General features: G+C 60.8%; 4 protein-coding genes across 6 annotated transcripts; 2 read left to right on the top strand and 2 right to left on the bottom strand.

Annotated features, from left to right (window-relative positions):
- The first annotated feature begins 56 nt into the window (after positions 1–56).
- LOC128784833 (zinc finger protein 641-like) lies at positions 57–12,768 on the top strand. Of its 2 annotated transcripts, none has more exons than XM_053936751.1 (5): positions 57–1,820; positions 5,793–6,381; positions 6,921–7,026; positions 8,516–8,617; positions 8,845–12,768. In XM_053936751.1, the coding sequence occupies exons 2-5, from the start codon at positions 6,013–6,015 to the stop codon at positions 9,243–9,245; spliced, it is 978 nt and encodes a 325-aa protein (XP_053792726.1). In that variant the 5' UTR covers positions 57–1,820; positions 5,793–6,012; the 3' UTR covers positions 9,246–12,768. The 2 variants fall into 2 exon arrangements, with proteins under 2 accessions (XP_053792726.1, XP_053792734.1); XM_053936759.1 differs by lacking the exon at positions 57–1,820 and adding an exon at positions 4,341–4,940.
- On the bottom strand, positions 3,149–4,000 carry LOC128792902 (translation initiation factor IF-2-like). Its single transcript, XM_053951796.1, has one exon. It carries the CDS (start codon positions 3,998–4,000, stop codon positions 3,149–3,151), a length of 852 nt encoding a protein of 283 aa, XP_053807771.1.
- Positions 12,769–14,068: 1,300 nt separating the features above from the next.
- ZNF282 (zinc finger protein 282) lies at positions 14,069–18,362 on the top strand. The gene is made up of 7 exons (XM_053936701.1): positions 14,069–14,152; positions 15,024–15,425; positions 15,519–15,645; positions 16,068–16,181; positions 16,763–16,873; positions 16,999–17,121; positions 17,239–18,362. The coding sequence occupies exons 1-7, from the start codon at positions 14,129–14,131 to the stop codon at positions 17,964–17,966; spliced, it is 1,629 nt and encodes a 542-aa protein (XP_053792676.1). The 5' UTR covers positions 14,069–14,128; the 3' UTR covers positions 17,967–18,362.
- Positions 18,363–19,741: 1,379 nt separating this feature from the next.
- LOC128784779 (uncharacterized) lies at positions 19,742–25,303 on the bottom strand. Of its 2 annotated transcripts, none has more exons than XM_053936661.1 (4): positions 25,176–25,303; positions 23,077–23,710; positions 21,835–22,038; positions 19,742–21,169 (listed from the first exon to the last, which is right to left on the bottom strand). In XM_053936661.1, the coding sequence occupies exons 2-4, from the start codon at positions 23,612–23,614 to the stop codon at positions 20,136–20,138; spliced, it is 1,776 nt and encodes a 591-aa protein (XP_053792636.1). In that variant the 5' UTR covers positions 23,615–23,710; positions 25,176–25,303; the 3' UTR covers positions 19,742–20,135. The 2 variants fall into 2 exon arrangements, with proteins under 2 accessions (XP_053792636.1, XP_053792641.1); XM_053936666.1 differs by having other exon boundaries at positions 23,077–23,475.
- Positions 25,304–25,767: the final 464 nt, after the last annotated feature.

The following is a 25,767-nucleotide window of genomic DNA, read 5'->3' as shown; positions in this document are numbered from 1 at the left end:
CCAAATCCTGTGAAAGCAGAATGTGGAGATGCTCCAGAAAGCTGGGAAACACAGAGTTAATGAGCTGCTGTGTCCCAAACACTGATAACAGGATCTGCTGGAGAGGAGGCCGTTTGGAGGTAGGGCAGCTCTGCTCCTCCAGCCTCCTCCCTGGCCTCTGTGTGTCCCACTCCCAAGAGGAAAGAAGCTCCCAAGGTTTGTAGATGCCCATGGTCAAAAAGGAATGGCAGGTGTCAGAAGGGTCCAAAAAAGCTCACAGAGTTTTTAGTAGCAAATTCCACTCTCAGCATGGGAATTGGTATTTTTGCCCTTATCTTCTGGTAGGAAGAGAAATGAAAAAGGTTCAAGAAAAGAGGGAAGAGAGAGGGAGATCAGAGAGACAAAGGGAAGGACATCACCAGTCCTAGCTCTGGCTTCTATCCAGCTGTGTCCAGGATCCCAGAGGTGCCCTGTGAGCCCTGGATCACCCTTTTACAGCCAAGTTTCCCATACCCTGGGGCTACTTTTTTTCACTTTTGATGCAAACAAGTCAGCAGGCACAGTCCATCCCTCTGGATCCTCTTAGAAATGGGTCAGGGGGTCTCTGGTGGTTTTGATCCCCCCTGATTGATCAGCCTTTGTTGGACACTCCATGCCCTGTGCTTATCTCCAGGAGGCAGAACAAGGTTGTTTGTCCCAAAAAAGAGCTGTCCCTGCTCCGTGTGCCCCCCTTTTCCAGCCACATCCCGTTGTTCCCCATTCTGTGTGTCACACAACAACCTTTGGCTGGCTCCACAGCTGAGACACACCCCTTTATCTCCTGGCCTTCTACAGAATCCAAAGTGATAAACCTGGGCCTGAAAAATGACCAGCCTGGGACTCTACTTGCTTCAGCAGAACACAGAGAAAGAGAATTATTTGAGAATTTAGATAGGAAAAAGCATGGTAGAGAGAAATAAGACCCCAGAGAGGAAATGAAAGGGAGGAAAAGAGCTGAATTGTTGCTGTCAGTGAAAACTGAGCAACTGCAGAAAGAGTTAAGGAAGAAAAGGAGGAAGACAAGCCCACACCTGGAAAAATCAGAGGGGCTGAAAATGTCAGAGGGTCCCCCTCCGCAGCCACACCTTATTCCAGTTTGTCCCTTGTTACCCAGATTTGGGACACAGCGGCACTTTAACTCCTTGGTGCCCGGGATGCTACACCCCAGGGCACTGCCTGCACGGGGTTGGGACTCACAGCTCTCACTGGGGCCAACTCAGCTGCAGCTGCAGAAATTCCCATTCCTGCCACGGCAGGAATTTGCCATTGTGCTGCTTTAATTTTAAACCAAGGAGTGCAGGTGCTGCGTGGAGTCAGTGGCTGTAGCCTCTGGAATTCTTTTGGGGTTAAGGTTGGCAGATTCCTGCTTTTCACCCAGGAGCCATAAATTAACCTGAGCAGTTTAGCACAGGGGGATTTGCTCCAGGGATTTTAACTCTTTACCCTCCGGGTCCTACACCAGCATGCTGCTATGTTAGTACTGGATAGTGTGCTCCCGTGTCTATTAAAATTTTTTATTAATTGTTGACGAGAACCAGCTGGAATGTGAATGTCCAGACCATTATTCTGGCTGCATATATAAGATTCCACTTGCTGGATGTGTGGCTGTTAATGAAATTTCCCTGTCTGCCCATCCAGGAGCCACTGTGGAGTCACAGATGAGCATTACCCGAGCTGAGATGGGCTCCTGTGAGCCGATGGGTCCCTGTTTGATCCCACACCACACTCACACGGGTTTCCTCACAGACTCCATCCCAGATTTCCCGTTGCTAAGCCTCGGCCAGCTGGATCCTTGCAATAATGTAATCTTGATTAAATTACAGTAGGGTAACAGCTCAAAGTGGTGCTTCCATGCAGGGACCCCAAACAAAGGAATTCCACCCCCTCTCCGGGCTTTTCTCACCTCACACCCTAAACAGAAAATGTGGGATGATCGCTCCTGCTGTGTCCCTCACTGTGCCCTTTGTTATGGAAAGCTCGGGCAGTTCCCGGCCTCTGGCTCCGGATTGTTTCCCTCCTCAGCGCTCGGGATGCTTTTGCAAATGAACCTGGGTCAGCTCGAACGGGATCGCTTTGCCTGAGGCATTTCCCGCTGCACCCCCGAGCGGGGGTGTTGGAGCACGTAAGGAATTACCTTTGCCCTGTTCTCGGGATCACCCCGGGTTTCCATCCCGTCCTTCAGGGGACACAAGCGGTTCTCTGATCTGTGCACTTGTAGCAGCTAAGGCTCCAAGGAGTTAAGGCTGCGCCCCAAACACTGATAAAGAGCGGCATAGAACAGGATGTGGTTGGAAAGGAGGGCACGGCAGATCGGCCAGTGCCGTTCCAACTCCTCCTGGGGACGCGGAGACGCCACAAACACGGGACAAGGCCAGCGGGGAAGCGAGCAGGGAGACCTCCAGAGGAACATCGAGAAGCCCTCAAAGCCCCCCGACCCAATTCCAGGAAGGTCCAGCAGCAGCATTGCGCTCACTCCCTCATTTGCATGGGAAGTGGGAAACCTGATACCGGGGCGGGGAAAATTTACCCATAAAGAAGGTGCCTCCAGAGCATCCTCGGGACCCTGCACACCCCGGATCGGCGCTGGAGCCAGGGCTGGTGATGTTCCCTGACCTCTCCCCTCCTTCCTTTTTAATTTACTAATAGAAGGTAAGGTGCTAACTCATCGCAATTTCCACGCCAAGTGTATAATTTACTAATCAAACGTTGTAGCTCTTTCGGGACCCTCTTGTCGTTTGTTTGTCGTTCCCTTTGGACCCTGCGCATCTCCACGCCTGAGGAATTTCCCTCCCTTGGAGTGGGACACGGCACTGCTCGTTAAACAACCTCCTTCCGAGACCTTTTGCTCGTGTTCAGGGTTTCTCACGGGATTATGTCGTGGCCTTGTAAGGACACGATTTATTCATTTTACTAATAAGAGTCTATATTTGTCACCTGTCACTTTGTCGGTGGCGCCGTGGGGAAAAAAATAGAGAAACGGAGTCAGGGAAAAGCCTGTTTGGGGTCAGAGCTCCTTGTCCTTAAAGAAAATTTCCTTAAAGGACCTTTTTTTGCGTGCGTGTTTCTGCTTGAGTTTTGTCCCGATGTTTGATTCGTTGGCTGGAAATTTCAGGGGTTTTAATTAAAATTGTCAAGTGCCACGGGTCATTCTGCAGCGGGAGGGGAAGGGAGGAGCGAGGCTGAAGCCAGAAGAGGAACTCAGCGGCTGCCACCCCCCAAATCCCAGGTTTCGAGGCATCTTTGCATTGGGAGGAAACGGGCGGGGAGGCGGGGGCCGGTCCCGGGGTCCGCCTGCGCTCCAGGCTGGGGAGGGTCCCTCCGGTCCCGACCCGCGGCCGGTGCTCGGTAAGGGAATCCCGGGGCTCCGGTCCCGACCCGCGGCCGGTGCTCGGTAAGGGAATCCCGGGGCTTCTTTCCCGACCCGCGGCCGGTGCTCGGTGAGAAATCCCGGGGCTCCGGTCCGGACCCGCGGCCGGTGCTCGGTGAGGGAGTCCCGGGGCTCCGGTCCGGACCCGCGGCCGGTGCTCGGTGAGGGAGTCCCGGGGCTCCGGTCCGGACCCGCGGCCGGTGCTCGGTGAGGGAGTCCCGGGGCTCCGGTCCGGACCCGCGGCCGGTGCTCGGTGAGGGAGTCCCGGGGCTCCGGTCCCGACCCGCGGCCGGTGCTCGGTAAGGGAGTCCCGGGGCTCCTTTCCCGACTCGCGGCCGGTGCTCGGTGAGGGAGTCCCGGGGCTCCGGTCCCGACCCGCGGCCGGTGCTCGGTGAGGGAGTCCCGGGGCTCCTTTCCCGACCCGCGGCCGGTGCTCGGTAAGGGAGTCCCGGGGCTCCGGTCCCGACCCGCGGCCGGTGCTCGGTGAGGGAGTCCCGGGGCTCCGTTCCGGACCCGCGGCCGGTGCTCGGTGAGGGAGTCCCGGGGCTCCGGTCCCGACCCGCGGCCGGTGCTCGGTGGAGGCTCCCGCGATTTCAGCCCCGCCGCCGTTGCCATGACAACGATGGACGCCTCTCGCAATCTCCGCCTCCCTTCCCCGTTTCGTCCAATCAGCGTCCGGCTTTCCCCGCGCGCTGACCAATGGGGATGAGCGTCCCTCCCTCCCTCTCCTCGTGGAGGCCACGGCGCGCCGGAGGCTGGGCGGACCCGGCGGACCAATGGCGTGGGGGAAATGGTCAGGAGTGAGTTCTGATTGGCTGCTGCTGCCCGGCGCCGCCTGTGATTGGCTGCTGCGGCTCGGCGCGGCTGAGGGGGAGGAAGATGGCGGCGCTCCCCGCGCTGCGGGGCCGTGTCCGGCCTCGCCCCGCGGCGCCTCCCCAAGGGCCCCGGCACCGCGAGGGCAGCGCCGCCGCCCGCTTTCCCTCACAGCTGTGGGACGGGGAGAGGCACAGACCGCCCCGGCATGTGCAGGCGGCGAAAGCGGGGCTGGGCTGGGGCGGTTTGTGTTGAAAGGGACCTGGAAGCCCATGCCCAGTGCCACCCCTGCCATGGGTAGGGACACCTTCCACTGTCCCAAGCTGCTCCAAGCCTCCTCCAGCCTGGCCTTGGACACTTCAGTGATCCAGGGGCAGCCACAGCTGCTCTGGGAATTCCATCCCAGCCAGGAATTCCCAATTCCCAATCTCCCATCCATCTCTGCCCTCTGGCAGTGGGAGCCATTCCCTGTGTCCTGTCCCTCCAGGCCTTGTCCCCAGTCCCTCTCCAGCTCTCCTGGAGCCCCTTCAGGCCCTGCAAGGGGCTCTGAGCTCTCCTTGGAGCCTTCCCTTTTCCCGGTGAACATTCCCAGCTCTCCCAGCCTGGCTCCGGAGCAGAGGGGCTCCAGCAGCTCTGTGGCCTCCTCTGGACTCACTCGAGCGTGTCCCTGCCCTCCCCGTGCTGGGGACCTGGGGACACCTGGGCCCCGAGGAGCTGATGTGCTGCTGTGTCCCAGACTCCCGTAAGCAGCGCGTTCGAACAGGATGTGGTTGGAGAAAGGAGGAACACGGAGCTGGGGCGGCACCTCCTGGGGCCGCTTCCCTTCTGCTCCGTGGAGATAAGGGCAGTGGGAAAAGGCAGGGCAGGAATGGGGTCGGGAAAGGGGCACAGCCAAAGACTGATCCAGGAGAGGCGATCAAGAGCCCTAAAGCCCATTTCCAGAAAGCTCTGGGAGAAGGGACTCTGCATCCTCACTCATTTACATGAAAAAGGAGAAACCTAATTCCAGGGCGGGGAAAACTTCCCGGTGAGAACCTGCCCTCAGAACCTGATTAGTGCTGGAGCCAGGACTGGTGATCTCCTTCCCTTTCCCATCTCCCTCTCTCCCTTCCCTCTTTTTTTATCCTTTTATTTCTCTTATTACCAGAAGATAAGGGCAAAAATACCAATTTCCATGCTGAGTGTTTAATTTAATAATCAGGCTCAGTGAGCTTTTTTTTTTTTGGACCTTCTGATCCTTGTTTCTTTTTAACCCCGGGTGTCCTCAAACCTTGGGATCTTCTCTTCAGAGCAGGATGCAGCAGCATCCCTGGGTGGTTTATTCCCTTTTTCAGTGTTCCACTCACTTATGGACACCCCTGAGACTCTGACACGATGGGAGGGCCCTTGGTACACCCCAAACTTTCATTTTTTGGGAGTTATTTGTCTCTCAGCCCTGTGCTGTGTGCTGGATAACCTTTGGAGCTCGGGATCCCTCGTGGATACAGAAATGAATGAAGCTCTCTCTGTGTGCATACCACAGTGGTTAATTAAATGCAAATCTGCATATTCAGGGGGCATTAAGCTGATTTTAAAGCTTTCATTTCCTTCTCAGGTCGTTGATTTGAAGCAGTTGGGACAGACCTGGTTCCTCTCCGTGGGGAGCTCCTGTGGGAAGTTCAGTCTCGTGTTTCACTCGGCCACCTCGGCTCCTGCTCCTTGCCAAAACCATGGGAAATGCAGACCTGTTTGGGACTGAGGTTGATTAGGAACTCCCCAAACCTTCTCCCTGCCGTGTTTTTTGGGGTTTCCCCCCGCGTTCCTGGCGCGTGACGATGGGTTACTGCGCGGCCCTGAACTGCCAGAACGGCACGAGCGGGGCCTACAGGAACAGCTCGGTCAGTTTTTATGGGTTCCCCCTCCACAACAAACCCCTCCTGAGGCAGTGGCTCCAAAACATGGGCCGGGACATGGAGACCCCCTCCAAATACCAGTGCCTGTGCTCGGAGCATTTCGAGGAGAGCTCCTTCGAGAGGGATCCCGCGAAAATCCGCAAGAAGAGGCGGCGCCTGCTGAAGGAGGCTGTTCCCAACAAATTCCTCCTGGCCTTGGATGGCACCTGGCTGGTGGGGACTCCCCAGGGCTTCGCCGACGTGCTGAGCAACAAATCCCGAAAACGGATCCGGAATTCCGAGCCCTGCAGGGTAATTGTGGGGCTGGACAGTGGGAATGAATTAAATTAAAGGGAGATTTGTGTGTAAAGCCTTGGAAGCAGCTTGGGAAAATACGCCTTAGAGGGTTTAATTAATAATAGTAATATTGCTATTCCCTAATAATAGGCTTTCATTACCAGAGAGGAGCCTTTCCAGCCAGTCTGACAGATCATGGCACTGCCTCAGGGTTTATTTAAAACACTGAATTATTTTATTTTTCATTGAAGGAAGAACCACATTCCCTGAGGGGGCTGGGCGTGGATGCTGACCACAGATATCTGTTTTTATGACTAATTTCTGACCCAGTTCTTGGAGCAAATCATTGTTCTGGCTGAGTCACATTGCTTTAAAGCCTTTTCTCTCATTCTGGATTAGCAGTAGAAGGTTCTTATGTAAAATCTTTCATTAATATGCTGCTTACACATAGCACAGACATCACTGGGAGCAGCTGGGAGGTGTTTAAACTCTTGGGATAAAAGGGTTTTCAGGGATTCACAGCTCCCCTGACTCTGGAGCATTTTACTTTTTAGGTCTCTGGGATGTTTCCTCAGTGGCCACGTCTGCAGGATTGGCAGAATGAATTTTACAAGCAATTGCTGAAGGAGAAATTTGGATCTTTGATCACACTGGGAAAAGGTGAGTTTTCCCTCTCCAAAGGGACACACGCTGGGTCTGGCCTGGCTCTTGTCGCTCCTCACATCCCTGGGCTTTTAGAGAATTCATCTTTAAGTGCTTGTGAATCTTTGTGAGAGACAAGAAACTCCCCAATTTTCCTTTAAAAGGTTGAAGGACAGTTTAGGATCCCAGAGAATGCAGCTGCCAATAAAAACAAGGAACAAGGAATGGAAAAGGTTTGGATACAGGAGCTGCAGTGACACACTGTTGATTTTTTTTTTTTTTTTTGTCTTGGTCAGGGTTGGGATTAAATGCACAGAGACAGTATTTCATGTTTGGACTTGGATGTTTACTATTTCTTATCTATATTACAGTCTTACAAGTCGTGAGTTCTACAGTATTGCACTAACAAGTTATAAAATGGCCCCATATTTATCTCTACAAGGTCTTTTAAGGAAAAAATATCTAATTAAGAAATGACACCTAAATTATTTTTAGTTTTAACCTAATAACTAATCACTCATGTCTTGTAATGTGGACTTTTTTGTCTAGTTCCACAATACTGCCCAAACCCATGAGGAAGAAGGTGAAGAAGAAGGATTAGTCTTTGCCCTAAAACTTCTTATCTTTATATATATTACTATATTCTAAAACCTTAAACTAAAGTTTCCCAGCCTGTGATATCACACGCTTCTATCCAAACTCCGCCCCCACAATCCCAGTTCTGTCATTCCATTTTGGAAGCTTCTCCACAGCCTCAGGTCAATGCAGTGTTCTCCTGGGGTCAGTGCCTGACAGCACAGAAAGCCCAAAATTCTCAGCAGCCAGGGCTCCAACAAAACACAGGATAATTAATCCTGTACCCTCATTAATTACAGTGAAGTTGTGTTTTCCTCATCCCCAGACCCTGATGTGTGTCTGGGTTTGGGATTCGCTGAAGAAAATTGAACAATTTTGATGCAAAAATAGTGAAATAACTTGAATGATGCCCAGGAAATGAAGAAATCTCGATAATTAGCTTTAAGTGCCCAACTGCATGTTTGCTTGAAGTCACTGATATTTTAAATCTAAAGCTTTGAGCCCTCCCTGGCTCCTCAGCATTCAGGTAATTCCTTGGACTGAGTCTTAGAAGAACCTGCTGAAATTGGGGGAGAATCACAAAGAGGAATTAGCTGGGAAAAAGACAGGACTGAACCATAAAATCCAGCAACAGGCAGCTGATTTTGGGGTTAAGGCTCATATCTGAGATCTTCCACTTTTCAACATTTAATCTTCAACCTTCTGGGTGTAATTTCTGGAATATTTTATAAAAGTTGGAGCACAAATCCTGTTAATCCCAGACACCCCTTTAGACACCCAGGCAGCTGCTGCTTCTCCCTCCCCATTGGATCTTTTCCTGGAATAACAGAGATGCTCTTTAGAGAGTGGGTGATGCAGGGATTTGCTGGAAAACCATCAGGGGGAAATATTAATAACCATCGTGGCCATGTTCTTTCTGTTCCTTGTTCAGACTGTCCTGTTCCCAAAAGTCACATCCCAGCAGGAGGAGCAGCGCGGGTCAAGGATCCGCAGGATTTGGAGAGAAGGAAAATTCCTGCCAGCCCCAGCACAGGTGTGTGGTGTTGTGGGAATTCACTGGCAGCACCTTGAAACTGGTAGGATTGGAGGGATGGGGGATTCCAGCTCATCCCTGCTTTTTTTTTTTGTTTTGTTGTTTTGTTTTTTCACCCAAAACTTAGGGGATTTGTCCAGAAGCAGCAAATTGGGAATTGTTGTTCTTGGGAGATTTGTGTTCTGTCACATCAGATACAAGGAATGTTTGGAATATTCTTGTTCCAGGCCACGTTGGAGCCGTGACTCGGGGATCATCCTCGAGAGCATCCCAAGCCCCGCACCGCCACTGCTCCGACCTGGCAGAAACATCGGGGAGCCGCCACAATCCGGCAACAAATCCGGCAAATCCGGTGGGAATCCGGAGCAGTAACAGAGTGCTGGCGGGGCAGGAGTTGGATGAGTTCAGGTGGTTCCTGCTGTACCACCAGGGCCAGCCCGAGGACGCGGCGGTGCCGTGGTTCATCTGCACCGAGTGCGGGAAGAGCTTTGTCCGCCACGCGTACCTGCTGCGGCACCAGCGCGCCCACACCGGGCAGCCAGGAAGAAACCCCCCTGCTTCCTGGAGAAAACGCCCTGCTTCCCAAAGGAACCCCCCTGCTTCCTGGAGAAACCCCCCTGCTTCCTGAAGAAACCCCCCTGCTTCCTGAAGAAACCCCCTGCTTCCATGAGAAACCCTCCTGCTTCCCAAAGGAACCCCCCTGCTTCCTGGAGAAAACGCCCTGCTTCCCAAAGGAACCCCCCTGCTTCCTGGAGAAACCCCCCTGCTTCCTGAAGAAACCCCCTGCTTCCATGAGAAACCCTCCTGCTTCCTGAAGAAACCCTCCTGCTTCCTGAAGAAACCCCCCTGCTTCCTGAAGGAACCCACCTGCATCCCAGAGAAACCCTCCTGCTTCCTGGAGAAACCCTCCTGCTTCCTGGAGAAAACGCCCTGCTTCGTGAAGGAACCCTCCTGCTTCCTTGAGAAACCCACCTGCATCCCAAAGAAACCCACCTGCATCCCAAAGAAACCCTCCTTCTTCCCAGAGAAACCCCCCTGCTTCCTGGAGAAACCCCCCTGCTTCCTAAAGAAACACTCCTGCTTCCTGGAGAAACCCACCTGCATCCCAAAGAAACCTCCTGCTTCCCAGGGAAACCCTCCTGCTTCCCAAAGGAACCCTCCTGCTTCCCGGAGAAAACCCCCTGCTTCCTGGAGAAACCCTCCTGCTTCTTGGAGAAACCCACCTGCATCCCAAAGAAACCTCCTGCTTCCTGGAGAAACCCCCCTGCTTCCTGAAGAAACCCTCCTGCTTCTTGGAGAAACCCACCTGCTTCCCAAAGAAACCCTCCTGCTTCCCGAAGAAACCCTCCTGCTTCCTTGAGAAACCCTCCTGCTTCTTGGAGAAACCCACCTGCTTCCTTGAGAACCCCCCCTGCTTCCTGAAGAAACACTCCTGCTTCCAGAAGGAACCCCCCTGCTTCCATGAGAAACCCCCCTGCTTCTTGGAGAAACCCACCTGCATCCCAAAGAAACCTCCTGCTTCCTGGAGAAACCCTTCTGCTTCCTTGAGAAACCCCCTTGCTTCCTAAAGAAACACTCCTGCTTCCTGGAGAAACCCACCTGCATCCCAAAGAAACTTCCTGCTTCCCAGGGAAACCCTCCTGCTTCCCAAAGGAACCCTCCTGCTTCCCGGAGAAAACCCCCTGCTTCCTGGAGAAACCCTCCTGCTTCTTGGAGAAACCCACCTGCATCCCAAAGAAACCTCCTGCTTCCCAGTGAAACCCACCTGCATCCCAGAAAAAAAACCCTGCTTCCTGCAGAAACCCACCCTCAGAGTCCATCTCCACATCACACACGTGCCACAATCCTGCCTAGGGTACAGCTTTGCAGTCAGCTGTCAGAAATCCTGCTGTGCCCACAGGTGGGGTTTATAGTCCTGTGTGGGTTAGAGTGGATTCTGGGGATAAAGGCAGTTTTCCCAAATTGAATTGTGCTGGTTTGAAAGCAGACCAGTGGGAGATCCCAAGTCAGAACTACAATTTAATAGGAAAATTAAAATAAAATGCAGTAGTACAAAAAAAGACTGACAGAGTCAGGATACAACCTGGCAGCCTGTGGGTCAGGGTGGTGGCAGCAGTGCCATTCCATGGGGGCTCAGCCCTCCTGCAGTGCCAGCTGTGCTTCTGCTGGAGCAGGAGCCTGGACAAGGCTGGAGTTTTCCTCTGAAAAACTTTCTTCCAGTGGTGGTGGAGATGGGCCGGGGCTTCCTCTGGGAATGCAGTGGGGCAGAAAGCTGCTCCTCTGGGAATGCAGTGGGGCAGAAAGCTGCTCCTCTGGGAATGCAGTGGGCAAAGGCTGCTGTGGTGTCCCAAAATCTCAGATTGTATCCAGGTAGGTATGCTTGGCTCCTCCCCTGGGCACAGCCTCTCCCCATGGGATGATGGAATTTTCTCAGCCATGCAGGGACACTCACTGGCCATGAACAGATCTCCTGGAGGGAGGATGAGTCCTGGAAGAGATGAAGAAAACTGCCCCACCTGGTTTTAACACGTGGTGATAGAATACACACTTTTGGTTACATCTTGCATTGCAACCTAAGACATGAACCGAGTTGTGATTCATTTGGTGCTGGCCTGATGGTCACTGATCAGGACCTGGATGATTCCTGTCATTCTTACCATGCTCCATCCAGCTCTTCCTGGAGCAGGAGTTGGATGGAGCAGCATTGGCTGTACCAAAAGGAATGTTAAAAAAACCTGGTGCACCAAACAACACGTGCTGGAGAGTATCCAGAGTACCACAGAGAAACGGTGGAAGTTTTCAGGGATGAAAAATAAGGAATTGGGAATGGGATTGTAAACTGATGTTTGAAGCAACCAATTCCAGGCATTATTTCCCAACTATAGCTGTTCTCCCATTACTGTACCTGCAGAACTAACTCTATTTTTGGGTTCTATTTCTATATTAACCCCCTATTTTCCTGTGGGGTGAGATGATGCCTTGGTTTCTGAAATTCTAGGGGAGAAAAACCCATGGGTATATTCTAAATGTGTGTACAGTGTGTCAGTGATGTTCCTCTGGAAGGTGGAAATGCAGCAGGGAGAAGGGGAGAGGAGAGGGAAGGGAGCACATGCAGATTTTGTGTTTTCTCCCCACGTGCTGGTGGTTTTCAGCACTTTTGAATATTCCAGTTGCATGCCAAGAGGGAAAATGTGTTGCCTCCAGTTGGAGGGGTGTTCTCAGTCACAGACTCCAGCTGGAATGAAGTCTCCAGGCTCAGCAGCCCCTGAGGAGAGGCAGAGAACACCCAGCTGGGTGCTGTGCTGGAGTTCCAGGAGTTCTGAGCAGGGCTGGGAAAATGCACTTGGCCCCAAAGCATCCTGGCCATCCTAGGTACAGGAATATGTCCCAAAAAGCCTTTTGGCACTGGCTTCTCATTGTTTCCTTCTCATAAATGAAGTCCTGGGGTTGGCTCATAAGTGAAGTCCTGGGGTGGCACTCGCTGTGTCCTGGGACCATTGCTTTTATTCCTGATAGAATCCCAGAATGGTTTGGATTGGAAGGGATGTTAAGGATCCTCCAGTGCCACCCCTGCCATGGCAGGGACACCTCCCACTGTCCCAGGCTGCTCCAAGCCCTGTCCAACCTGGCCTTGGGCACTGCCAGGGATCCAGGGGCAGCCACAGCTGCTCTGGGCACCCTGTGCCAGGGCCTGCCCATCCTCCCAAGGAACAATTCCTAATTCCCAGTCTCCCATCCAGCCCAGCCCTCTGGCAGTGGGAGCCATTCCCTGTGTCCTGTCCCTCCATCCCTTGTCCCCAGTCCCTCTCCAGGCTCCAGTGCAGGATGTGGTTTTACAGCCTGGCCATCCTGCACTGCTCCCAGCCCTCGGAGGAGGGACTGTGTCCTGGACTGGGAGACAACTCCATTCCCACAGAGGGGATGGTTCCTCTCTCTCCTGGCCCCTGGATCCTGTGGGATGCTCCAGGCCTCACTCCTGAGGGGGCAGAGCTGCTGTGTCAGACCCAGCTTCAACTCCCCACTGCAACAAGGAGTGGGACCTTCAGCAGGTGCTGTCCTGGGGATCAGAGCTTCTGAACTGACATTCCCAAGGACATATCATCTGCGTGGTAAGAGACGTTTGGAAAATTTGGGGAATAAACCAAGCAAACCATGTCTGTGCTGGCAGCAGGTGAATCCATGGCTGAGATGAAGAAACCTCAGAGGCTGAGGGAGCTGGAAAGGGGCTCAGCCTGGAAAAAATGAGGCTCAGGGGGGACCTTGTGGCTCTGCACAACTCCCTGGCAGGAGGGGACAGCCAAGGAGGGGTCAGGCTCTGCTTCCAGGGAACAGGGACAGGAAAATTGGAAATGGACTCATATTTGGATTGCATATTGGAGAAAACGTCTTCATTAAAACGGCTCAGCCCTGGGGCCATGGGGAGCTTGGGGTGTCCCAGCTGGGGCACACAGTGCTGGAGGGGACAGGGAGCGATGACATCCTGCAGGGAAATGGCTGCTCAGGCTCCCGTGATGCTGCTCAGCCCGTTAACCCTTCTTGTCCCACTGCCCTCCCTTCCCCCGGGGCCGGGGTCATCCCCCTCCCTGTCCAGCCCAGGGGAGCCCCGTCATGCCCATCCATAGGGATCCTGGAACAGCACAGCGAGGCACTGGAGGAGCTTTTCCCGGGAAAATCCCAGGAAGGTGGGACTGTAACACTTTTCTGTGGCCTGGCACCAGCCCCAGCCCCGGCACTGTTGAAAGGTTCCAGGGTCAGGATGAGCACACGGGGTGGTTCCCAAACCCCGAATGTCCCCCCCACGAGGGTCTTCTGGCCAGGACGGGGGTCCTGCTGTGGGTGCTCATGTCCACAGCTCCTGGCCCTCGCTGCCACCCAAATCGGTGCTCCCTGGCCCCAGATCCAGTCCAACGTCCCACGCTCGTGGCAACATCGGTGCTGATGTCACGCAGCGGCTGGTGCTGGTGGCAGAGCTGATACCAACTCCCGGAGTGGTGCCAATGCCGGTGTCGGTGGCAGTGGTGGAGGTGCCGGTGCCGGTGCCGGCGCCAATGCTGGTGCCGGTACCCGGTGCCAGCGGACTGTGGCAGTGCCGGTGGCTGAGCCGCCGCCGGTGCCGGTGTGGGTGCCGGTGCCAGTGCCAGTGCCGGTGCCAGTGCCGGTGGCGGTAGCGGGGCCGCTCCCGGCAGGCGGTGGCGGTACCGGGGCCGCGCCGGTGGCGGAGCCGCTGCCGGTGCCGGTAGGCGGCAGTGCTCGGCGCTCCGCGCTGCCGCCGCTCCCCGCCCGCTGCCGCCCAGCCCGGAGGAGGCGGATGCGATTCCCCGGCTGCCCGTGGCTGCTCGGCGGGGCGGCGGGGCCCGGCCCGTGCGCAGGCACCGACAGCGGCCCCGGCCCCGCTCCCGGCCCCGGCCCCGGCCCGGCCCCGCTCCGCGCTCGCCGCCGCCGCCGCCCGGCCCCAGCCCCAGCCCCAGCCCCGGCCGCGGCCGCCGGGGCCCGGCCCAGCTCCGCGGGGCCATGGCCGAGTGGGCGCCCGCCCAGGTAAGCGCGGCCCGGGTCACCGGCACCGGGAACCGGCCGCAGGCGGAGCCGCCCCGCCCGCCCCGCTCCCGCCGCTGCCCGGCCCGGCCCGCGCGCTCCGGCCGGGACCCTCCGGCACCCCCAGCCCGCGGGGCCCCCGCCACCTCCGGGGACCGGACCCGCGGTGGCCCCGGTGCCCCGGGACGTGGCTGAGCACCCGTGCCCCGGCATGCCCGTGCGTCCCCGCGATGCGCCGGGCACCGCTGACCCGGGATGTCCACGTGCCCTCGGGATGCCCCGGGATGTCCCCAGGGGTGTGACCCGCCATGGCCCCGCTGCCCCGGGATGCCCGTGTGTTCCCAGCATGTCCCCAGGCACCTCTGCCCCGGGATATCCCCGTGCCCCCGGGATGCCCTGGGATGCCCCAGGGTGCCCCGGAATGCTCTGAGCAAGCTTCAGGCCAGGGATGTCCCAGGCACCTCTGTCCTGGCGTGTCCCTGTATGTCCCCAGGGTGTTCCTGCACGCCCCTGGTCCACACTTGCCCCGGCTGCTCCCTGCCCACCCAGCCCCATCCTCCTCCCGAGTGGGTTCCAGCCTGGGCAGACCCAGGAATGGCTCCCAAGGGATTGGGGACTGCGGTGACAAGTTGGGAGGGGGTCACCATGGTGACCCGCCTAGTTCTGGCAGGTGTTCCATGGGGACAGGGATGGGCATTGACCCCCTGGCCACCCTGGACTGCCGCTCGCCAGCCCCTCAGGCCGGCGGGCATTGCACACAGGGGTCCCCTGCAGTTCTGGGGCTGCTGGTGGCCAAAAGCCCTGGAAGCGGGGAACAGGGGCTCCAGGGGGTGACTGTGGGCCTCCTCCCACTCGTGCCCTCCCCGTGGCCCAGGTGCAGGAGTGGAACATGGAGGCCCCTCACCTGATGCCGCTGCAGCCACCGCTGCTGCCGGAGCGCGCGCACGTGCGGGAGGCGCAGCTCCACTCCGCAGAGGCCTCGCTCTGGACCGTGGTGGCCACGGTGCAGGCCATGGAGAGGAAGATCGACCTCCTGGCCACCCGCCTGCTCAGCCTGGAGGGCCGCTCCGGCACGGCCGAGAAGAAGCTGCTGGACTGCGAGAAGACAGCCATGGAATTTGGGAACCAGCTGGAGAGCAAGTGGGCCGTGCTGGGCACCCTCATCCAGGAGTACGGGCTGCTCCAGCGGCGCCTGGAGAACGTGGAGAACCTCCTGAAGAACAGGAACTTCTGGGTGCTGCGGCTGCCCCCCGGCCCCCGGGGCGAGGTCCCCAAGGTAGAGTGTCCCAGGGGGCTGCAGGACAGTGGGGGGACCCTCGGTTTCCCTGGGGAGCGGGCACTGCTGAGCGAGGGGGTCTTGTCCCCACAGGTGCCGGTGACATTTGTTGACATCGCCGTCTACTTCTCAGCAGAGGAGTGGAAGAACCTGGAGGAGTGGCAGAAAGAGCTGTACAACAACCTGGTGAAGGAGAACTATGAGGCTTTGCTGTCCCTGGGTAAATGTCCTTTTTCCCCTCTCCTGGCAGGATGGAGCGATGGCTGTGTCTCCTCAGTGGGTCCCCAACATGGGTGGCCTGGTCCCCTGCCCCTGGTCAGTGGTGGCACTCGCTGTGTCCTGGGACCATTCCAGAGGCTCCATGGCTCACGTTGTGTGTGGGGACAGGGTGACACACCGTGCCATGCCAGTGCTGCCACGGTGCTGCCCAGGGGGCTGGAGAGGGTCCTTGTCCCCCAGAACCCAGGACCTGAGTGTCTGCACTACCTCCAGCATGGAGGTGCCGTGGGGTTTAGGCACGTTCTCTGCCAGGAGGGATGCCAGGTCCTGGTAGTCTGGTGTGTCCCCAGAGTGTCCCCCGAAGCCTGGCTGACAGGGAGGGGGTGGCAGGCATGGGGTGACATCGGTCTGTGTCCCTGGCAGATGGGGCCCTCTCCAGGAGCGAGGCCCAGCCCCGCAGCGAGCGTGGGGACGGACCCTGTGTCCCCGAGCAGCGGGAGCTGGAGCAGAGGGAGCTGCCACCGGACGCCTGCGCGGGTGAGGCACCACAGGAGGACCCGTCCCCACTGTCCCCACTGTCCCCACTGTCCCCACCTGACGTTCTCCCACCCTCCTCACCCCAGGGACGCCCCTCCTCCCTCCCAAACAGTCCCATCCCCACTGGGCCCAGTTCTCCAGCTGTGACTGGGAGCTGCCGTGAGTGACCCCAGAAAATCCCTGACTGTTGCGCTGGAGATCTTGGATATCTGTCACTGGGAGATCCACGTGTCCCCTGCTGCCACCACATTGTGTCAGGGCCCATGGGCTGTGTCACAGTCACCCAGCCCCATCGGCCGTGCCCTTGTCACCTGTCCCCAGTGGGGTCTGTCACAGTCATCTGTTCCCAGGGATTGTGCCTGTCTCCAAAGGTTGTCTCAGGGTTACCCATCCCCGTGGGCCACCTCAGTGTCACCCATTCCCAAGGGCTGTCCCACAGCCACCTGTCCCCACAGCTCCCTGGGGGTGTTGGATGTCCATAACTGCTGTGGGATGGGGATGTCCCCTGAGGGGTCACACACCCCGGGTGTGGTGGCCGTGGGTTCCATCCCGGCCTCGGCCAAGTCTCTCCTTGCGAACAGAGTCGCTGATCTCCACCTCCGACATCCTGTCCCGGATCAAGCAGGAGGTGGCCTTCGTGGGGGAGCAGCAGTTCCCCGAGGAGCGGGGGATGCCGTCAGACCCCTGTGCAGGTGAGCCGGGCGCTGAGCCTGCCCCCACCGCAGCCATTCCCTCCCCTGCCTCCCGGAGCAGGGTGTGGCCCCGCGTGGCTGAGTCCCTCCTGTCCCCGTGTCCCCGTCCCTGTCCCTCCCTGCAGGCGCTGACGCCCTGATCACCGCGCACGACTTCTTGTCGTGGATCAAGCAGGAGGAAGAGCCCTGTGTCCGGGAGCCCTGGGAGCTGCCCGAGAGGGAGATGCTGCCCCCGGGCCCTGGTCCTGGTGAGCGATCCCCACCATGGGGCTGGGGCGGGGGGAGCACCCCCGCAGGACGAGCTGTGACTTGGGGACGTCGCCAGTGTCCCCGGTAGGACTGACCAGTCTCTCTGTCCCCTGCAGCCAGCGAGGGGCTGCTGGTGAAGACGGAGGAGCGGTGCCCCCACGCCGAGCCCCCCGAGGAGGTGGGTTTGCCGGGCAGCTCCGGGGAGCTGCTCTTCCCCGGCACGGGCTTCGGGACCCCCGAGGGACAGGCGGCGGTGCCAGCTGCGGTGGCTCTGCCGGCGCAGCACAGACTGGGCAAAGCTCCGGGCCCCGAGCCGGGCCCGGGGGCCGATGCCGGGGGCGTCCCCGCGGCGCCGCCGGGCCCCGCCGAGGAGCGGCCGCACGGCTGCGCCGAGTGCGGGAAGAGCTTCAGCGGCAAGAAGAGCCTGCGGATCCACCAGCGCAGCCACGCGGCCGAGCGGCCCTACCCGTGCGCCGAGTGCGGCAAGAGCTTCAATTGCCACTCGGGGCTGGTGCGGCACCAGATGATCCATCGCGGCGAGCGGCCCTACAAGTGCTCCGAGTGCGGCAAGTGCTACAGCCGCAAGGAACACCTGCAGAACCACCAGCGGCTGCACACCGGGGAGCGCCCCTTCGCCTGCGCCCAGTGCGGCAAGAGCTTCATCCGCAAGCAGAACCTGCTCAAGCACCAGCGCATCCACACCGGCGAGCGCCCGTACCAGTGCCCCGCCTGCGGCCGCAGCTTCCGCTACAAGGAATCGCTCAAGGATCACCAGCGGGTCCACGGCGCCGAGGCGGGCCCGCCGCCGCTGCCCCCGCCCGGGATCCTTCCCCCCGGGGACTAGGGGCCACCCCGCCGCGACGGGGACGGTCCCCGGCCACGCAGCTTCCGACCAAACCGAGGTGCCCGGCCGGGGCGGGGGGCAGGCGGGGAGCCCCCGGGGTTGGGGTGCGGGGACGAGCCCCCAGGTCCCCCGCCACGGACGGACACTTCACCCCCAGCGCTCCCCCCACGGACAATGTCGCCGCACGGGGTGGGGGGCAGCCCCCCCCGCCGTGTCCCCCCGCGCCACCCCCGCCTGCCGCTCTGTCCCCTCGCCCCCGCTGCTTATTTTTACTGCCCCCCCCCCCCCCCCCCCCCCGCGCCGTCCCGCTGTACAGTGCTTGGGGTGTAGTTTTGTATGGACGAAGCGATACAGAATAAAGTCGTGCTGGGCTGCAGAGCCTTCAGCACCCCCGCCGCGGGTCCCCCGTGCTCTGTGGCCGCAGTCCCGCCCCGTCCCCGGGGTCCCGCGCCCTGGGAAGGCAGCGGCAGCAGGATGGGAAAGGGGAATGTGGTGGTGGGACACAGGGTAGGGGGAATGGCAGCGCTGTGGGTCTGGGGTGTGGTGGCTCAGGAACTCCCTGTGTCACCGGCTGTGTAGAGACCCCCACTCCTGTCACCGACCCATCCCTGGGTCCTTCCTGCCCCCTGTCCTTGACCCATCCCCAGGTCCCTCCTACCCCTGATTTGGGGACAGGAGTTACTTCGCACAATTCTTTCCCCACAGCCGTGTGAATCCAGGGCCCTTCCTCAGGCACCCAGGGTCCCCAGGCCACGACCAGAGCTGGGTGACCCTGCAAATGCCACAGCTCCTGCTGTCCTATTGTCCCCTCCCTGGGGGCTGCACCTTCCTGTCCTACCCCACCAGGACGTGGCAGTCAAGGGGGGCTGGAAGAGGGGACAGCACAGGGGACACAGCACAGAGGGTTCAGCAGTGCTGTCACCCTGATGTGGGCTGGAGACAGTGGGTGCAGGGCTGGGGTGCCCTGGGGACACTGCACATGCTGTGGGGACACTACACCTGCCACGGGGACCTCAGACATTCCCTGGGGACCCTGCACACTGCTGGGGACCTTGGGCGTTCCCTACACACTGTCCAGGGGCCTTGCACGATGCCAGGAACCCCACACATCCCTGGGGACCCCAAGCACTGCTGGGGACACTGCACCTTGCATGGAGACCCCAAATGCTGCTGGGGACCTTGAACACTTTCTGGGAATCCTGCACACACACTGGGAACACTGCACAATGCTTGGGGACCCTGCACACTCCCTGGGGACACTGCTGGGGAAACTGGACACTCCCTGGGGACCCTGCATGCGGCCCATGGAGCCCTGCATGATGGCAGGGACCCCCACACTCCCTGGGGATGCTGGACACTGCGGGGAACCTTGGATAATCCCTCGAGACACTACACACTCCTGGAACCTGCCACGCTGCCTGGGCCCTGCACATTCCTGGGGACCCTCTGAATTTGCTGGGGACACTGCACACTGCCTGGGGACCCCAAACACTCCTGGGCAGGGCACCCTCCACATTCCCCCCAAGATGTGCATGCCCTCACCCCTCTCCAGGTCCCCAGAGCTGCTGGCTCCAAGCCTGGAGAGCAGAGCTGCTGCTCCCCAGCCCTGATCCCCGGGTGCTGGGCAGCCCCAAAGGAATGGGGTGAAGCTCGTCTGTCCCGCGGCCTTGTCCCCATCCAGGGCTGCAGAGCCATGGGACAAACGACCCCCACCCGGCCCAGCTCCCGCCCCCACACAGAGATCACACGCAAAACCATCATATCTGGGTTTTTTTTTTTGGAGGAGTTTTTTTTTTTTTTAAACAGAAGTTTTTATGGTTATATGCAAATTAGGTCATTAAATGATTTGCATAAAATGTTCGCACCTCAGCGACTAAGTGTTCCTAACTCCCACCCCCCGACAGGTAGTAAATCCTACTGGACTAGCGCCCTCGGGCTGCGCTGTCACGTGTGTCCCCCCGCGGGCACGGCGGCGTCACCTCGGGGCGCTCCCGCGCGCGGGGACGCCTGCCCGGAGCGCTCCGAGCCCGCTGGGGCAGCGCCGGCCGCCCGCCTCCTCTGTCCCTTCCCGCGGGGATCCATCCGGGTGCCGCCCGCGTCACCGCACGCCGTCCCCCCGGGGCGGGCGCGGGCACTCCGTGTCCGTGGCGGAGCGGCTCCCGCCCGTCCCTAGCTGTTGGTGAGGAAGAGGCGTCTGTGTCGGGAAGCGGAGCCGCGCGGCCGCCCGCGGCGCCGGCCCCGGCCGCGGTTGCCGAAGGGGCTCCGGCTGGGCACGGCGGTGTCTGCCCAGCCGGCGCTCCCGGCCGGGCTGGGCTCGGGGAAGCCGGGCTCGGCTTTGGGCTGCTCGAGGAGCGGGCTGGGGTCGCGGCGGGGCTCGGGGGGCGGCGGGGCCGGGCTCTGGCGGGCGCCGGCGCGCTCCTGGCGCAGGTAGCGCAGCTCGTCGCGGATGTCCGTGAGGACGCCGAGCAGGCGGAACTGCAGCTCCCGGTCGCGCGCCCGCTCCTCGCGCTGGGTGGCCCGTTCCTCCTGCCACATGGCCAGCTCCTGGTGGTACAGCTGGTCCCACTGCTCCTCCAGGTCGAGCAGGTGATGGATGCTAGTCCTCCAGCTCTCGCGGCGGTCCTCGCGCAGGCGGGAGCAGCCCAGCCCGCGGGCGGGGCCGGCGGCGGCCGGGGCGTCTCCGGGCGGGGAGGCGGAGGAGGGCAGCGACTCCTCGGTCAGGGCGCCGTGCAGCGGGGAGCGGGCCGGGGGCTCCTCCTCGGCCGGAGCCTTCTCCCAGGTGGGCCCCATCAGTACCCTGGGCAAGGCGCCCATCTCCGGGCCCGGGCCGCCAGCCTGCTCCTCGGGATGCGCCGAGTCGAGCCCGCGGCCCAGGGCGGGCAGGTCGGACACCCCCTCGTGTCCCCAGTCCGAGTGAGCGTCCGCGGGGTTGAGGGAATCCTCGGGCAGGGAGGTCACGGAGCCCTGGGAGCTGCACCGGCGGATCAGCATGGCCTGGCGGGACAGTTTCATGTCCTCCTCCGCTGACATGGGGGCCTCGGGCCCTGGCTGCATCCCCGCGGCCCCACCGTGGCCCCTCTCCACTTCCCGGCCTTCCCGTTCCTCTTCCTCCGACATGGAGGCGTAGGAGACCAGGGACTCGTTTCGCAGGGATGGGGAGATGGCCGACGCGTCTGGAGTGCGCAGCTCCGGTCCCGACTCGGCTGGGAGAGAAGAGAAACCTCTGGTGAGCCACAGCACTGCCCTGGCCCCAGGCCCTCCCTGGCGTGGAACCCAGTGGATCTCCATTCTGACCCAGTGGATCTCCATCCTGACCCAGAGGATCTCCATCCTGAGTGAGAGGATCTCCATCCTGACCCAGTGGATCTCCATCCTGACCCAGAGGATCTCCATCCTGAGTGAGAGGATCTCCATTCTGACCCAGTGGATCTCCATCCTGACCCAGAGGATCTCCATTCTGACCCAGAGGATCTCCATCCTGACCCAGAGAATCTCCATCCTGACCCAGAGGATCTCCATCCTGACCCAGAGGATCTCCATCCTGACCCAGAGAATCTCCATCCTGACCCAGTGGATCTCCATCCTGACCCAGAGGATCTCCATCCTGACTCCACTCCCAGCAGATCCCCATCCAGAACCCCGCTGCCACTGGATCTTCAACCAAACCCTGCCGCCAGAGGATCTCCATCCAGATCCCACACTTCCCAGCAGATATCCATCCCGACCCCGTGGATCTCCATTCAGACTCAGCAGGTCTCCATCCACACCCTGTTCCCAGCCAGTCTCCACCCAGACCCCACACCTCCCAGCCCATCCCCATCCCGCCCTGCTCCCAGCATCCCCCAGCCCGTGCTGGCTCCCGCCGTACCGGAGCCGCCCTGCCCCTCTCCTCGGCCGTACTCGCAGCCGCCGGCGGGGTCGGGGCTCTGTCCCGGCAGGCGCGGCACGGCCGAGCCCTCCACGTCGGGCAGGGCCGAGGGCTGCCCGTTGGTGTCGATGTAGATGCTGGGGTGGCTCACGCCGGGCTGCAGGTGCATGAAGGGCTGCTTGGACGCGCCGGGGAAGAACAGATCTGCGGGACACAGAGGGTGCGGCCTCAGCTGGCGGGGACACGGTGGCCCCGAGGTACAGGTGCTCCCGCAAGGCCATCCCCCGCCGTGGCTCAGCCTCACCTGCCCCAGAGCCACCCTGAGCCCCCAGGGGGCTGACAGCCCCTACTGCCAGAGAATCACGGGGCTGGGGAATAACCTGAGCTGGCAGGGACCCACAGGGATCGCTGATCCAGCTCCTGGCCCTGCACAGACACCCCAAAATCCCACTCTGTGCATCCCTGGGAGCATTGTCCAAACTCTCCTGGAGCTCTGGCGGGGTTGGAGCTGTGACCATTCCCTGGGGAGCCTGGGAAGTGCCCAGCAATCTCTGTGGAAGAACCTTTCCCTGATTTCCAGCCTGACTGTCCCCTGGAACAGCTTCATGCCATTACACAGGATTTCTTCCTTCAGCCTAGAGCCTTGTGCTTCGCACATGACAGCCAAGTCTGGGCCACGTGGACTGAGCCTGTGATGCCTCCAGTGAAACCAGAGAGGCCACTGAAAGCATCAAATTAAAGAAAAGAAGAAAGGAGAACAAAAAAGACCCGTTCCTGCAAAGCCTGAGGTGTTCCTATGAATCCTGTTGATCTGGCACAGTTTCCCCAGAGAAGCTGTGGCTGCCTCTGGATCTCTGGAAGTGTCCAAGGCCAGGCTGGATGGAGCTTGGAGCACCCTGGGATAGTGGAAGGTGTCCCTGCCCATGGCACAGGGTGGAACAGGATAAGCTTTAAGATCCCCTCCAACTCAAACCACTCTGAGATTTCTACGACCCGCTGATCCCAGGTTATTTCCACAGAGGATTTCTAATCCCGGCACACGCAGTTCCCTACCCTGGTGGCCGGCACTTGGGGTACAACAGGGCCGTGACTCTGGTGGATGCTGCAACCCCAACACAAACCCCAGGGTCCCCTTCCACAACGTCCAACAGCCAGCTGAGAACGCCGGCGTGGCCGGACGTCCCGCAGGGAGCGCCGCCAGCGCTCCAACCGCCCTCTGTCCGCAGAACCGCCACCGCTCACCTGGGTCCAGGATGATCTCGGGCTCCGAGTCGTGGCTGGCCTGCAGGAAGGTGGAAGCCACCATCTTCTCCAGGGGCGTGAGGCGCGGCTTGTGGAGCGGCCCCCCGGCGCGGTTCATGGGCAGGTGCTTCTTGGAGGTGATCTTCTTCTTGACGTCCAGCCGCAGGTCGCGCCACTTGTGCTTGAGGTCGTCGATGGAGCGCTCGGTGTAGCCCAGGAAGTTGACGCGGCTTTGGATTTGGGTCCAGAGCTGCTTCCGCCGCACGGGGTGAGCCCGCAGGGCCTCGGACCCGTACAGGGCGCTGAAATGCCGGACCACATTCCAGACCAGCGTCTCGGTCTCGTCATTGGAGAAGTTGGCCTTCCTCTTCCGGCCAGACGCTGGCATCGCCTGCGAGGCTGCGGCAGAGGTGGAAGGGGCACAATTGAACCTCGGTCCCCACTCCTCTCTGTCAGCTCCTGGGGGGAACATGGGGCTGCGGGAGCCCGAGGGAGCCGCGGAGGAGGGAGCCGAAGCAAGAGCCCCGGAGGCATCCATGGCAGGGGAGGCTTGGGCCGGGGAGGATCTAAAGAGCCGCTTCGGCACAGCACGCGGCACGGGCGCACCGCATCGCCTCGCCCGGCTCGAGAGCACCTGGGAGGGGAGAAAAGGAAAGGGCAGCGGTGGCTGGTGGCAGCGCGGGGGGACGGCGAGGGCCCCCCGGCTCTCTCCAGCCAGAGGCACCCGGGAGCCCCCCAGGCAGCCGCCACGGGGGCCGCGGGCAGGGACGTGGCCGCGCTGCGCGTCAGCACCACGGTGAGCGGTTGCGGTGAGCGCCTCGGGCACGGCACCTGCCGTGGGGCCACAGAGCTGCCTCACAGGGTGCCTCAGAGCACCTCAGGGCCAGGCTGAGGGTGATGGGGACACCTCAAGGCCACGGCAAGGGGCTCATGGCAATGCCGGGCGTGATGGGGGAAGTCTTGGGCACGATGAGCACTTCAGGTTCCCAGCCAGGGCCTCGGGGCCATAGCACCGACCAAGTGCTGAAGGACAGGTCCAGGGGCCTTGGCCACAGTGAGCACCTCAAGGCCATGGTGAAGACCTTGGCCGAGAAGCAGGCCTTGGCAAGGGTCTTGGCCATGGTGAGAGCATCAAGAGCCCAGTGAACAGCTCAAGCTCCCGCTGAGGACCTTGGAGTCATGGTGAAACCCATGGCCACAGTGAGAGCCCCACGGCAAAGGCATCACGGAAGGCCTTGGCTGTGGTGAGCAGCTCAAGCTCGCAGCGAGCACCCTGGCACTAGGGCAATGACCAAGGCCATGGCAAGAGCTGCAAGGCCATGGTGAAGACCTTGGCCATGATGAACACCTGAAGAGCCCAGCGAGGAGCTCGGCGCCGCAGAAAAGACCTTGACTACGGTGAACGCCCCAAGCTCCCAGCGAGGACCTTGTGGACACTGCAAAGACCTCGGCCACGGTGCACACCTGGAGCTCCCAGTGAGCACCCTGGGGCCATGGCAAAGACCTCGGCCACGGTAAACACCGTGGCCACGGTGAACACCCCGAACTCCTCGCGAGGAACTTGGGACCGCATCAAAAGCCCTGGCCGCAGCGAGTGCTCCAAGGCCACGAAGAAGCCCTTGGCCATGGTGCACACCTGCACAGGTGTGCGCACCTCCAGCTCCCACGAGGAGCACGGGACCACAGCAAAGACCGCTGCGCCCACCCCAACCTCCCACGGCGCCCTCGACCCCCAGCAAACCCCAGGAGCACCGCAGCAGCCTCGTGCAGAGCCCGCAGCCCCGCGGTGCCTCTGACGGCCCTGCCATGCCCCGAGCCCCCTCCCCATCCCCGGGGCCCCCGAGCCCCCCGGCGGCTCCCGCACCCGCGGCCCCGGGGAGCCCGCTGCGGGGCCCGGGGGGGGCTGCGCGCTGCCCTCCCTCGGCTTTGTTCGCGCTTCTCCGACCGGGGACAAAGCGGCCGGGCCGGGGCCTGCCCCGCGGACCCCCCCCCCCTCCATTCGGGATCCCACTGCGGGCGGGTGCGCGGGGCAGGCACCGGCCGCGGCCCCGCGGCTGCCCGCGGCCCGCCGGCACCCCCGGCCCCGGGGCAGCGCTTACCTGCGCCGGGACGGGCGTGCGGGGCGCGGGGGGGGGCGCGGAGCGGGGCCCCGGCGGCGGCGGGAGGGGGGGCTCAGGTCCGGCGGCGGGTAATGGCTCCCGCCTCGGCGGAACTCGCCTTCATTTCCTCCGAGCGCCGGCGCGGGCCCTGCGCGGCACCGCGGCCGCGGGCCCCCCCTGGCGGCACCGCCGCGAACGGCAGGGGCGGGACCGCGCACGGGGACGGCCCCGAGGGAGGGACAGAGGGAGGGGACAGGGAGGGGACAGCGAGAGGGACACCGGGACAGCGGGAGGGACACCGGGACATCGGGACAGCGGGAGGGACACCGGGACATCGGGACAGCGGGAGGGACACCGGGACAGCCCCGAGGGAGGGACAGCGAGAGGGACAGCGGGACAGCGAGAGGGACAGCGGGACAGCGGGAGGGGACAGGGAGGGACAGCGGGACAGCGAGACGGGACAGCGAGGGACACCAGGACAACGGGAGGGACACCGGGAGGGACAGCGGGAGGGACACCGGCAGGGGACAGCGAGAAGGACACCGGGAGAGTCACCGGGAGGGACAGCACAGCGGGAGGGGACAGCGAGAGG

This window comes from Vidua chalybeata, chromosome 1, assembly GCF_026979565.1.
Source record: "Vidua chalybeata isolate OUT-0048 chromosome 1, bVidCha1 merged haplotype, whole genome shotgun sequence".
Taxonomy (NCBI): domain Eukaryota; kingdom Metazoa; phylum Chordata; class Aves; order Passeriformes; family Viduidae; genus Vidua; species Vidua chalybeata.
Note: the sequence above shows the minus strand (reverse complement) of the source record. Positions and strands in the feature narration are given on the sequence as shown.

What these genes read in the sequence shown, in the direction of transcription:
- LOC128784779 (XM_053936661.1), bottom strand. Translation starts at nt 23,614, where the DNA reads ATGGATGCCTCCGGGGCTCTTGCTTCGGCTCCCTCCTCCGCGGCTCCC. An exon ending in CGAGATCATCCTGGACCCAG is followed by an intron (nt 22,039 to 23,076) that starts GTGAGCGGTGGC and finishes TGTGTCCCGCAG; the next exon opens with ATCTGTTCTTCCCCGGCGCG. An exon ending in AGAGGGGCAGGGCGGCTCCG is followed by an intron (nt 21,170 to 21,834) that starts GTACGGCGGGAG and finishes CTTCTCTCCCAG; the next exon opens with CCGAGTCGGGACCGGAGCTG.
- ZNF282 (XM_053936701.1), top strand. Translation starts at nt 14,129, where the DNA reads ATGGCCGAGTGGGCGCCCGCCCAG. An exon ending in CCGAGTGGGCGCCCGCCCAG is followed by an intron (nt 14,153 to 15,023) that starts GTAAGCGCGGCC and finishes CCCGTGGCCCAG; the next exon opens with GTGCAGGAGTGGAACATGGA. An exon ending in CCCGGGGCGAGGTCCCCAAG is followed by an intron (nt 15,426 to 15,518) that starts GTAGAGTGTCCC and finishes TTGTCCCCACAG; the next exon opens with GTGCCGGTGACATTTGTTGA.
- LOC128784833 (XM_053936751.1), top strand. Translation starts at nt 6,013, where the DNA reads ATGGGTTACTGCGCGGCCCTGAACTGCCAGAACGGCACGAGCGGGGCC. An exon ending in GGAATTCCGAGCCCTGCAGG is followed by an intron (nt 6,382 to 6,920) that starts GTAATTGTGGGG and finishes TTTACTTTTTAG; the next exon opens with GTCTCTGGGATGTTTCCTCA. An exon ending in TCCTGCCAGCCCCAGCACAG is followed by an intron (nt 8,618 to 8,844) that starts GTGTGTGGTGTT and finishes TTCTTGTTCCAG; the next exon opens with GCCACGTTGGAGCCGTGACT.
- LOC128792902 (XM_053951796.1), bottom strand. Translation starts at nt 4,000, where the DNA reads ATGGCAACGGCGGCGGGGCTGAAATCGCGGGAGCCTCCACCGAGCACC.